Source organism: Leucoraja erinacea, unplaced genomic scaffold, assembly GCF_028641065.1.
Source record: "Leucoraja erinacea ecotype New England unplaced genomic scaffold, Leri_hhj_1 Leri_156S, whole genome shotgun sequence".
In the NCBI taxonomy this organism is placed as follows: domain Eukaryota; kingdom Metazoa; phylum Chordata; class Chondrichthyes; order Rajiformes; family Rajidae; genus Leucoraja; species Leucoraja erinaceus.
In genome coordinates, this window is record NW_026575858.1 from 163,678 (window position 1) to 177,177 (window position 13,500).

Sequence of the window (13,500 nt, forward strand, 5' to 3'; positions counted from 1 at the left end):
GCATGAAGGAGAGTTACAAAGACCTCCTAGGGCCTCATGTCTCTAACATTAAGTCTCTAGACTCTAATGAGCCTGTCCCACAGGCTATTTTCACTGGCCCGTGTGAATGTTTAAGAGGCGCGCACGCACACACACACACACACACACACACACACACACACACACACACACACACACACACACCCCTTCACCAGCCCGTGCAAATATTTTACACAGCTCTTTCCCCGCTTGCCCTGTCTAAAACAATTCACACGGTGCAAAGCCAATGTGATACAGACACACACCGCGATGAACAGGAAGGTTGGCGCTATAATTAAGACGACCAATGCACAGCGCACGGTAAGTCCTTTAAAAGAGGGGAGGAGGGAGAAGAAGGTGGCGAAGGGGGGAGAAGGAGACAAGGAGACAACCTTTTCAGAAGCCAGATATACACGGCTGTGAAGCTCGGCGGACATTTGACATTACCGGTCGGTTATCCTTGGTTCTGAAAACTACTGCTTATGTTTTTTCCCCCCCAATGAGCCAATTCACCGATCAGCACCAGCTACAACCTACGAAAAATCGGCAAAGTGGAACAGGGACGAGACTCTGTGACTCGATGTAGAGGATGGGGGAGTTTAAGTGTTAAGTGTTTATGTGTACGTGACTGGGGGGGGTGTGTGATGGGGAAATGTGTTGCGACAGATCGCATGTGTCGCAGACGAGCCCGCTTCACTTACTTACGACCGCTGGCTAATGAATAACAGGTGGATTTGCACGTGGAAAATACAAAGTGAATATACAGAAAACTCTGCTGTAAGTGTCGCATAGTTCAGGGGCAACTATGCTGAACACAAAGTTCAACCGTCAGCTGCTTACGCCCGTTTACCCACTAAACAAAAATCTGATTTGTGGTTTCTGGAGGTAGACAGATTGCATTTTGCAACAATCTTTGGTGAAGATTCTCCTACCTAGAGCATCACACATTAACACTTAAACCCCCATCATCCTCGACATCTTTGACCCTATAACCCATTGTCTCTATGACCTTATAGAAACATAGAAACAGGTGCAGGAGGAGGCCATTCAGCCCTTCGAGCCAGCACCACCATACATTGTGATCATGGCTGATCGTCCCCTATCAATAACCCGTGCCTGCCTTCTCCCCATATCCATTGACTCCACTAGCCCCTAGAGCTCTAACTAACTCTCTCTTAAATACATCCAGTGATTTGGCCTCTGTGGCAGGGAATTCCACAAATTCACAACTCTCTGGGTGAAAAAGTTTCTTCACACCTCAGTCTAAAATGACCTCCCCTTTATTCTAAGACTGTGGCCCCTGGTTCTGGACTCGCCCAACATTGGGAACATTTTTCCTGCATCTAGCTTGTCCAGTCCTTTTATAATTTTATACGTTTCTATAAGATCGTCCCCTCATCCTTCTAAACTCCAGTGAATACAAGCCTAGTCTTTTCAATCTTTCCTCATATGACAGTCCCGCCATCCCAGGGATCAATCGTGAACCTACGCTGCACTGCCTCAATCACAATCAGTCTGATGACCCTATGTCTCTATGACCCTGTGACCCTATGTCTCTGTGACCCTATGAACCAATAACCCTGTGACCTTATGTCTCTATGACCCTATGACCCAATAACCCTATGACCCTATGTCTCTATGACCCAATAACCCTATGACCCTATGTCTCTATGACCCTATGACTCTTTGACCCTATGTCTCTTTGACCCCACGACCCCGAGACTCACTCACAAGCGGGTTTGTTGAGGTCCCAGATCTTCAGCGTTCGATCGTGACTCCCTGTCACCGCCTCTTGTAAATGGAACTTGAACTTTGCAGCCGTGACCTTGGCCCCGTGGCCTGACAGAGTGTGCTGAGCGGGGACAAGCGAGGGAGAAACCGATTAATACAAGAAACATTCTTTTGAAAACCCAAACCACTACTATCCCCGCTCGAGTCTGGGACGGCCGTCTCGGTTCCGTTGGTTTAGAAACTTATGAAATTATAAATAAAGACTGGTCAAGCTAGATGCAGGAGAAATGTTCCCAATGTTGGGGGGAGTCCCTAACCAGGGGGTCACACAGTCTAAGAATAGAGGGGTGAGGCCATTTAAAACTGAGATGAGAAAACATTTTCACCCAGAGAGTTGCGAGTTTGTGGAATTCTCTGCCACTGAAGGCAGTGGAGGCCTATTCACTGGATGTATATAAAAGAGAGTTAGATAGAGCTGGGGGCTAGTGGAATCAGGGGATATGGGGTGAAGACAGGAACGGGTTACTGATTGTGGATGATCAGCCATGGTCACATTTAATGGCGGAGCTGGCTCGAAGGGCCGAATGCCCTACTACCGCACCTATTGTCTTTTGCAATAGTTGGAGTAACTCAGCAGGTCAGGCAGCATCTGTGGAGAACATGGGTAGGTGACGTTTCACAGAGTGCTGGAGTAACTCAGCGGGTCAGGCAGCATCTGTGGAGAACATGGATAGGTGACGTTTTGTGGGCAGCGCGACTCTCGTCAGCAGCGGCCTCTGCAGTCCGTCTGTTTTTTTATTATTTTCCGTTTATTTAAATGTAGTTTTTAATTAATTTTTATCGGGGTATGTGTGTGGGGGGCGGGGGGTGGGGGGAAACTCTAAATTCTTTCCCCTGCACGGGAGACCCGACCTTTTCTTTGTCGGGTCTCCATTGTCGTTGGGGCTGCTACGTGGAGCGGCCTCCGGCAGGAACGACCTGGGGCTCCAGTCGCGGAGCTGCGGACGACTCACCTTCACGGAGCTGGCCCAGTCCGGAGCGGGTGGAGCTGTGGTGGAGCGCTGCTGTGGCCCGACCCCCGGAGTTTCGGAAGCTCCTACCGCAGGTCTGTGGACGGAAATACCGGGAGCCCGTGGGTCCCTGGTTGGAGACCGCTTTTCGGGGCTTCCGCAACGGCGACTTCTCCCGCCCGAGTTGCGGGGTTTCAAGATTACCTGGAGCGGGGCCTTACATCCCTGCCCCGCGCGGCTTGGAATTGCCGCGGGACTTTGTGAGCGCCCGCCGGGGGCTCCAACACCAAGAGCCCGCCGGGGCTCTAACACCAAGACCCGGTGCGTGGCCTTGCATCACCCGGCGTGGCTTTAATGGCTGCAGGGACATTTAACATCGCCCGCTGGGGGCTTTGACTCTGTCTTTGACTCTGACATGGGGGGAGAGGGGAGTGCAGGGGAGAGATATGTTTTTTTTGCCTTCCTTCACAGCGAGAAGATGCGCTGTGAAGGATGTTTGTGTAAATTGTGTTGTGTCTTGGGTCTTTTTCGTTTTGTATGTATGACTGCAGAAACGACATTTCGTTTGGACCTCAACGGGGTCCAAACGACAAATAAATTGTATTGTATTGTATTGTTTCACAGAGTGCTGGAGTAACTCAGCGGGTCAGGCAGCATCTCTGGAGGACATTTCTGGCCTACTCCTGCACCTATTGTCTACAGACTCAATAGACCGAATGGCCTAATTCTACTCCTATAACTTGTGAACATTATTCCCTTTATCCTGTATCTGTACACTGTGGACGGCTCGATTGTAATCATGTATTGTCTTTCCGCTGACTGGTTAGCGCGCAACAAAAGCTTTTCACTGCACCTCGGTACACGTGACAATAAAATAAACTGAACTGATCATTGTTGCTGGCTTTGATTTGTCCTTTTCACACCTTTCATTTTGTTCATTGTATCCTTCCATATCTCTAGTTTCCCCTCTCCCCGACTCTCAGTCCGAAGAAGGGTCTCGACCCGAAATGTCACCCATTCCTTCTCTCCACAGATGTTGCCTGTCCCGCGGAGTTACCCCAGCATTTTGTGTCTATCTTTTTATTTTTTTTTTATTAGAAGTACAGTAAATTACAATAAAACACATCACATATATCTTATTACATTTTGTTGTACCACTTCGTTTTTCGAGCTTTAAAAAAGTAGAAATAAAAGAAGTAAGGAAAGTGTGCAAGAATCGTGAAGGTGCAGGAAAGTGTTGGGAAAAGAAAGCCCCTTAGGGAAGAAATTAGAGAAGGAAGTAAAGAAAGGAAATAAGACCCTAGAAAGAAAAGAAAAAAAAGGAAAAATAATCGCTCTATTGTAACACAAAACTCCGCAAAAAAGGATATACCAACCGTGTTAAAAAAAAATATATTTTATACCCCCCGTTACCAGATCCTGGCACCATTTATATTTTAAATTACTATTGCACCTTATGCTTGTAATAGTTCCGTAAATGCAGACCACGTCTTTTGGAAGTGGTCTGCTTTGCCTGCTAGGAGGAGTCTTATCTCTCCCACGTGTAGTGTTTCGAACATGTTTGAAATCCACATTTTTATTGTTGGTATTGGAGCATTTTTTGAAAATTTGAGTATAAGCTTTTTTCCCATTATTAGCCCGTAATTAAGTAAGTTCTTTGGAAACACGTTTAATTCGGGGTTATCTTCCGATATTCCAAAAATGATCCATTCTGCTTTTGGTACAAGTTTTATTTTAAATAATTTTGTGAAGATTTCAAATATTTCATTCCAGAATTTTTGAATTTTTATACAGAAAACAAAAGAGTGCGCTATGTTAGCTTCTTGTGACTGACATTTATCACAAATGGGTGAGACATTGGGCAAAAAATGTACTTATTTCAGTTTTTGAATAATATAGTCTATGTAATGTTTTATATTGAATTAGAGTATGTCGTACGTTGATCGAGCATTTATGCACATAGTTTTTATCCCAGCTCTCTTTTGAAAATGTTATAGCTAGTTCTTGTTCCCAGTCTCTTCTAATACCATTTTGTGTCTATCTTTAGTGTTTTCTGATCTATAAACAATAGACAATGGTTGCAGGAGTAGGCCATTCGGCCCTTCGAGCCAGCACCGCCATTCAATGTGATCATGGCTGATCATCCCCAATCAGTACACTGTTCCTGCCTTCTCCCCATATCCCCTGACTCCGCTATCTTTAAGAGCCCTATTTGCTCTCTCTTGAAATCATCCAGACAACCAGCCTCCACCGCCCTCTGGGGCAGAGAATTCCACAGACTCACAACTCTCTGTGTGAGAAAAAGTGTTTCCTCGTCTCCGTTCTAAATGGCTTACCCCTTATTCTTAAACTGTGTGGCCCCTGGCTCTGGACTCCCCCAACATCGGGAACATGTTTCCTGCCTCTAGCGTGTCCAAACCCTTAATAATCTTATATGTTTCTATAAGATTTCCTCTCATCCTAAACTCTCATTAATTAGCATGCAAAGCGAAGCTTTTCACTGTACCTCGGTACACGAGGCCAGAATAAAGCTGAACCTGAACTCACCTTCAGCTCGCAGTCCTTGAGACTCCACAGACGTGCTGAGTTATCGTAGGATCCAGCCAAGAGGTGCAGCCCCTACAGTGCAGAGGAGAGAGAGTAGAACGTTATCCAGGAACAGTACAGTACAGGGCAGTCACGGTGGCGCAGCGGTACAGTTGCTGCCTTACAGCGCTTGCAGCGCCAGAGACCCGGGTTCGATCCCGGCCACGGGCGCTGTCTGTATGGAGATTGTAGGTTCTCCCCGTGAGTTTTCTCCAACATCTTTGGTTTCCTCCCACACTCCACAAACGTGCAGGTTTGTAGGCTAATTGGCTTGTTGTATGTGTAAAGATTGTCCCTAGTGTGTGTGTGTGGTGTGTGTGTGTGTGTGTGTGTGTGTGTGTGTGTGTGTGTGTGTGTGTGTGTGTGTGTGTGTGTGTAGGATAGTGTTAATGTGCAGGGATCGCTGGCCGGTGCGGACTCGATGGGCCGAAGGGCCTGTTTCTGCGCTGTATCTCTAAACTAAATTGAAACAGAGAAATGTGAGTCCAGAACCAGGGGCCACAGTTTAAGAATAAGGGGTAAGCCATTTAGAACGGAGACGAGGAAACACTTTTTCTCACAGAGGGTGGCGAGTCTGTGGAATTCTCTTCCTCAGAGGGCGGTGGAGGCCGGTTCACTGGATAATTTCAAGAGAGAGCTAGATAGGGCTCTTAAAGATAGCGGAGTCAGGGGATATAGGGAGAAGGCAGGAACGGGGTACTGATTGGGGATGATCAGCCATGATCATATTGAATGGCCGTGCTGGCTCGAAGGGCCGAATGGCCTGCTCCTGCACCTATGTCTACAGTCATAGGAACAGGCACTTCGGCCCACAACGTCTGTGCTGAACATGATGCCAAGACCATGTCTTATCTGCCTGTACATGAACTACATCCCTCCATTCCCTGCATATCCACGTCTCAGGCAACGGAACCATCCTACCACAACCAGAGAGCTGTGCTGAACTATTATCTACCTCATGGGCGATCCTCAGCATATTCTTGTTCTGACTTTGCTGGCTTTACCTTGCACTAAACAGTATTCCCATTATCCTGTATCTGTACACTGTGGACGGCTCGATTGTAATCATGTGTTGTCTTTCCGCTGACTGGTTAGCGCGCAACAAAAGCTTTTCACTGTACCTCGATACACGTGACAATAAACTAAACTGAAGTCTTCATGCGATAGGAGCAGAATTAGGCCATTCGGCCCATCAGGTCTACTCTGCCATTCAATCATGGCTGATCTATCTCTCCCTCCTAACCCCATTCTCCTGCCTTCGCCCCATAACCCCAACACCTCTTTCGTTCCCCTTTCCCCCGCCTCACAGTCTGAAGAAGGGTCTCAACCCGAAATGTCACCCATTCCTTTTCTCCAGAGATGCTGCCTGACCCGCTGAGTTACTCCAGCACTCTGTGAAACGTCACCTACCCATGTTCTCCACAGATGCTGCCTGTCCCGCTGAGTTACTCCAGCACTCTGTGAAACGTCACCTATCCATGTTCTCCACAAATGCGACCTGACCCGCTGAGGTACTCCAGCGTTACTCTGTGAAACGTAATCTTTACACGTTCTCCACAGATGCTGCCTGAACCGCTGAGTTACTCCAGCACCCTGTGTCTATCTTCCCTCTAAACCTATCCGATCCAAATGTCTTTTGAATGACATGACAATACCTGCCACAACTAACATCCTCTAACACCCAACTCTTAACCCCCCCCCCCCCCCCCCCCCCCCCCCCCCCCCCCCCCCCCCCCCCCCCCCCCCCCCCCCCCCCCCCCTCACTCACCGAGGTGTCAAATTCAATGCTGGTCACCCCATCATTGCTGCCTTCCAGGGTCTTCTGGTTCTCAAGGGTTCCTTGCAGAGGTGAGAGAAAGATTAGCGGAGACCAAAAACCCAATCGAGACACATCCCCCCTCCTCCCGTCACTCCCCATCGCTCCAGACATCTTGTGTAGGAAGGAACTGCAGGTGCTGGTTTAAACCGAATGAGTTACGCAGCGGGACAGGCAGCATCTCTGGAGAGAAGGAATGTTTACTTTAGAGATACAGCGCATCAAACAGGCCCTTTCGTCCCACCGGGCCTGCGCAGACTAGCGATCCCCGTGCTGACCAGCGATCCCCGTGCCGACCAGCGATCCCCGCGCATTAACGCCATCCTACACCCACAATGGATAATTTTACCAAGCCAATTAACCTACAAACCTGCACGTGTTTGGAGCGCGGGAGGAAACCGAAAATCTCGGAGAAAACCCACGCAGGTCACGGGGAGAACGTGCGAACTCCACGCCGAAAGTCAGAGCCTGTAGTCGGGATGGAACCCGGGTCTCCGGCGCTGCAAGCGTTGCGAAGCGGCAACTCTACCGCTGCGCCACCATGACCGCCCTGACGTTTTCGGTCGAGGCAAGGCTGTGGAGGCCAAGTCAATGGCGACTCTTAAGGCAGAGATACACTGTCGATGTGCAGGAAGGAACTGCAGATGCTTGGTTTAAACCAAACATGGACACAAAGAGCTGGAGTAACTCAGCGGGACTTGCAGCATCTCTGGAGAGAAGGAATGGGTGACATTTCCGAGCGACACCCTTCTTCAGATGGAAGACAGAAGTTCGGAACTATTTAGGGGATTGTGTGATGTTTCTATCAGCGGTTGAATAACAGTGAGAGATGTTCGGTCTGAAATAGAAACTAGATGCAGGAGGAGGCCATTCGGCCCTTCGAGCCAGCACCGCCATTCATTGTGATCATGGCTAATCGTCCCCTATCAATAACCCGTGCCTGCCTTCTCCCCATATCCCTTGACTCCACCAGCCCCTAGAGCTCTGTCTAACTCTCTCTTAAATCCATCCAGTGACTTGGCCTCCACTGCCCTCTGTGGCAGGGAATTCCACAAATTCACAACTCTCTGGGTGAAAAAGTTTTTTCTCACCTCAGTCTTAAAAGACCTCCCCTTTATTCTAAGACTGTGGCCCCTGGTTCTGGACTCGCCCAACATTGGGAACATTTTTCCTGCATCTAGCTTGTCCAGTCCTTTTATAATTTTATATGTTTCTATAAGATCCCCCCTCATCCTTTCTAAACTCCAATGAATACAAGCCTAGTCTTTTCAATCTTTCCTCATATGACAGTCCCGCATCCCAGGGATCAATCTCGTGAACCTACGCTGCACTGCCTCAATCACAAGGATGTCCTTCCTCAAATTAGGAGACCAAAACTGTACACAATACTCCAGATGTGGTCTCACCAGAGCCCTATACACATGCAGAAGAACCTCTTTACTCCAATACTGAAATCCTCTTGTTATGAAGACCAACATTCCATTAGCTTTCTTCACTGCCTGCTGTACCTGCACGCCAACTTTCAGCGACCGGTGTACAAGGACACCCAGGTCTCGCTGTACCTCCCCCTGACCTAACCTAACCCCATTGAGATAATAATCTGCCCCCTTGTTTTTGTCGCCAAAGTGGATAACCTCACATTTATCTATATTATACTGTATCTGCCACGCATCTGCCCACTCTCTCAACCTGTCGAAGTCACCCTGCAACCTCCTAACATCCTCTTCACAGTTCACACTGCCACCCAACTTTGTGTCATCTGCAAACTTGCTAGTCTTGCTCCTAATTCCATTTCCAAATCATTAATATATATGGTAAACAGTTGCGGCCCCAACACTGAGCCTTGCGGCACTCCACTCGCCACTGCCTGCCATTCTGAAAAGGACCCGTTCACTCCTACTCTTTGCTTCCGGTCTGCCAACCAATGTTCTATCCATGTCAACACCCTACCCCCAATACCATGTGCTCTAATTTTAGTCACCAGTCTCCCGTGCGGGACCTTATCAAAGGCTTTCTGAAAGTCTAGATACACTACATCCACGGGCTCCCCTTCATCCATTTTACTTGTCACATCCTCAAAAAATTCCAGAAGATTAGTCAAGCATGATTTCCCTTTCATAAATCCATGTTGACTTGGACTAATCATTTTACTGCTATCCAAATGCCCCATTATTACCTCTTTAATAATTGACTCCAGCATCTTTCCCACCACCGAAGTCAGGCTAACTGGTCTGTAATTCCCCGTTTTCTCTCTCGCTCCTTTCTTGAAAAGTGGGATAACATTAGCTATCCTCCAATCCACAGGAACTGATCCTGAATCTATTGAACATTGGAAAATGATCACCAACGTGTCCACTATTTCTAGAGCCACCTCCCTGAGGACCCTGGGATGCAGACCATCAGGCCTAGGGGATTTATCATCCTTCAGTCCCATTAGCCTACCAATACTATTTCTCGCCTAATGAAAATTTATTTCAGTTCCTCTACCCCCTTAGATCCTCTGTCCTCCAGTACATCTGGGAGATTGTTTGTGTCTTCCTTAGTGAAGACAGATTCGAAGTACCTATACAACTCTTCTGCCATTTCCTTGTTACCCATAATAATTTCACCCGTGTCTGCCTTCAAGGGACCCACATTTGACTTTGCTACTCTTTTTCCCTTAACATATCTAAAGAAGCTTTTACTGTCCATCTTTATATTCCTGGCCAGCTTCCCTTCGTACTTCATCTTTTCAGCCCGTATTGCCCGTTTTGTTTCCTTCTGTTGTCCTATGAAAGTTTCCCAATCCTCTGGCTTCCGGCTACTCTTTGCTGTGTTATACATCTTTTCTTTTAGTTTTATTCTATCCCTAACTTCTCTTGTCAGCCACGGTTGCCTCCTACTCCCCTTAGAATCTTTCTTACTTTTTGGAATAAAATGATCCTGCATCTTCCGGATTATGCCCAGATATTCCTGCCATTGCTGTTCCTCCGTCATTCCTGCTAGGATCCCTTTCCAGTCTACCTTGGCCAGCTCCTCTCTCATGCCTTCATAGTCCCCTTTGTTCAACTGCATCACTGACACTTCCGATTTAACGTTCTCTGAAGAAGGGTCTCGACCCGAAACGTCGCCAATTCCTTCGCTCCAGAGATGCTGCCCATCCCGCTGAGTTACTCCAACCTCAGACACCTTCCCAGGAACATGACCAAATAACACTTGTTACCCCGCTGGGGCAGCACGGGGGCGCAGCGGGTAGAGCTGCTGCCTCACAGCGCCAGAGACCCCGGATCGATCCTGGCCTCGGGTTCTGTCTCTGCGGAGTTTGCCCGTCCTCCCCGTCACCTGCGTAGGTTTTCTCCGGTTTCCCCCCACACAATAGACAACAGGTGCAGGAGTAGAGGCCATTCGGCCCTTCGAGCCAGCACCGCCATTCAATGTGATCATGCCTGATCATCACCAATCAGTACCCCGTTCCTGCCTTCTCCACATATCCTCTGACTCCGCTATCTTTAAAAGTCCTATCCAGCTCCCTCTTGAAAGTATCCAGAGAACCGGCCTCCACCGCCTTCTGAGGCAGAGAATCCCTGAGGCAGTGCACCAGAGAGTTGTGAATCTGTGGAATTCTTTGCCGCAGAAGGCAGTGCCGATTCACTGGATGTTTTCAAGAGAGAGTTCGATTTAGCTCTTAGGGCTAATGGAATCAAGGGATTATGGGGAGAAGGCAGGAACGGGGTACTGATTGGGGATGATCAGTCATGATCACATTGAATGGCGGTGCTGGCTCGAAGGGCCGACTGGCCTACTCATGCACCCATTTTCCATGTTTCTATGTTCACGCCTGTTTTCGCGCTGAGTCTCCAAAAAGGGGTAATTGTGCAAGTTGCCGCGGTGACGGGCAGAGGTGCCGGCAGGAGAATCTTACCTCCAACAATCTCCCACAGCTTCACCTTCCTGTCACTGCCGCCCGTGGCAACGACCTTGGAGTTTGGGGAGAACCTGACAGCGTTCACCTCCCCGTCGTGGGCTGTCTGTGTGCCGAGCGGCCGGAGACGGTAAAACACGGGGTTAACCGGGGTAAAGAGGGCCCATCCTTCCCACAGTGAGGCCATCTATCACCCCTCCACCCCTCCCTCACCCCCCCGCCCACAGCGCAGCTACCTATCACTCCCCCACACGTTGCACCACCTCACCCTCGCCCCTCCCTCCCTCACCCCCACCTCACCCCCACACTCGACTGCCCCCCCCCCACAGTACAGGCGCCCCCTATCCACACACACACAAAAAGTGCATGAGGCTGCAGCCCCCTGTTCCAATACCTAAAGGGGGGCTGCTCCTTGCCACCTGGATGCACTTCACACCCACCACCCTCACCTCTGGACACCATGTGTGTAGGGGAGAGGGTTTGGGGCTGAAGATGTCCTGGTTGGGTTGCTCCTGGGCCTGGCCAAGCTGGCCATCCGCGAGTCACGGCGCCAGGCGGAAGCGGGATCTGCCCGAGCCGGCTGCCTGCCCCTTCTCCGGGGGTTACGCCCGTACTCAGGTGGTGTTAGAGAGAGGCTACGCGCTGTCCACGGGCACCCTGGGGGATATCTGGGACCGCTGGGCAGCGCGGGGGGAATGTATTCTCAATCAGGATGGTGATATGGTTCTATGATAGTTTATTTAGAATATTTGTTTGACATGCATTATAGTGGCCGGGCATTACGGGGATGACGAAACACTTTTTCACACAGTGAGTTGTGAGTCTGTGGAATTCTCTGCCCCAGAGGCCGGTTCTCTGGATACTTCCAAGAGAGAGATCTAGATAGGGCTCTTAAAGATAACGGAGTCAGGGGATATGGGGAGAAGGCAGGAACCGGGTACTGATTGGGGATGATCAGCCATGATCACATTGAATGGCGGTGCTGGCTCGAAGGGCCGAATGGCCTACTCCTGCACCTAGTGTCTATTAACACAATCCTACACCCACTAGGGACAATTTTTACATTTATTACCAAGCCAATTAACCTAGAAACCTGCACGTCTTTGGAGTGTGGGAGGAAACCGGAGCACCCGGAGAAAACCCACGCAGGTCACGGGGAGAACGTGCAAACTCCGTACAGACGGCGCCCGTGGTCGGGATCGAACCTGGGTCTCCGGCGCTGTGAGGCAGCGACTCTACCCGCTGCGCCATCGTTGCCCGTCTTGTTTTTGGAATGATTCCGTATTGCAAATAGTACCGTCATTATTTGAATAAATCTAAATTTAAAATTTCATGGTGACCACTCACCACGCTGTGCCGAACTTGAACTGGGACTCTGGTGAAGGCGAAGAATCCCGATGGGCTGCAGTCAATCGAACTGCAAGAAGCACTGGACCGCATCCTGAGAGAGGCACACAGATCAGTACCGCACACCAACGGGCCCTTCGGCCCACAATGTCAACACACAATAGACAATAGGTGCAGAGTAGGCCATTCGGCCCTTCGAGCCAGCAGCGCCATTCAATGTGATCATGGCTGATCATCCCCAATCAATACCCCGTTCTTGCCTTCTCCCCATATCCCCTGACACCGCTATCTTTAAGAGCCCTATCTAGCTCTCTATTGAAAGTATCCAGAGAACCGGCCTCTGAGGCAGAGAATTCCACCGACTCACCACTCTCTGTGAGAAAAAGTGTTTCCTCATCTCCGTTCTAAATGGCTTACCCCTTATTCTTAAACTGTGGCCCCTGGTTCTGGACTCCCCCAACATCGGGAACATGTTTCCTACCTCTAGAGTGTCCGAACCCTTAATAATCTTATCTGTTTCAATGAGATACCCTCTCATCCTTCTAAACTCCAGAGTATACAAGCCCAGCCGCTCCATTCTTAGCATATGACAGTCCCACCATCCCAGGAATTAACCTTGTAAACCTACGCTGCACTACCTCAAGAATGTCCTTCCTAAAATTAGGAGACCAAAACTGCACACAATCCTCCAGGTGTGGTCTCACTAGGGCCCTGTACAACTGCAGAAGGACCTCTTTGCTCCTGTACTCAACTCCTGTAGTTATGAAGGCCAACATGCCATTCGCTTTCTTCACTGCCTGCTGTACCTGCATGCTTACTTTCATTGACTGATGAACCCCAGATCCCGTTGTACTTCCCCTTTCCCCAACTTGACACCATTTAGATGTCCATGCCCGACATATCCACGTGCAAGTATATATAAAACCCCCTCACCGGGTACTTTCCCCTGCTGCAGGAGATGCAACACCTGTCCTTTTACCTCCCTGCTCGACTCCATCCAAGGACCCCATCAGTCTTTCCAGGTGAGGCAGAGGTTCACCTGCACCTCCTCCAACCTCATCTACTGTATCCGCTGTTCCAGGTGTCAACTT

General features: G+C 49.3%; 1 protein-coding gene across 1 annotated transcript in view; it reads right to left on the reverse strand.

Moving 5' to 3' along the window:
• LOC129715979 (autophagy-related protein 16-1-like) overlaps positions 1 to 13,500 on the reverse strand; it is a 75,602-nt gene that overhangs the window by 24,427 nt on the left and 37,675 nt on the right. Inside the window, exons 11-15 of the mRNA XM_055665865.1 lie at positions 12,410 to 12,503; positions 11,063 to 11,168; positions 7,114 to 7,184; positions 5,307 to 5,378; positions 1,750 to 1,870 (exon numbers count right to left, since the gene is read on the reverse strand). Coding sequence (XP_055521840.1) covers positions 1,750 to 1,870; positions 5,307 to 5,378; positions 7,114 to 7,184; positions 11,063 to 11,168; positions 12,410 to 12,503 — 464 coding nt within the window. The remainder of the gene's footprint in view (positions 1 to 1,749; positions 1,871 to 5,306; positions 5,379 to 7,113; positions 7,185 to 11,062; positions 11,169 to 12,409; positions 12,504 to 13,500) is intronic.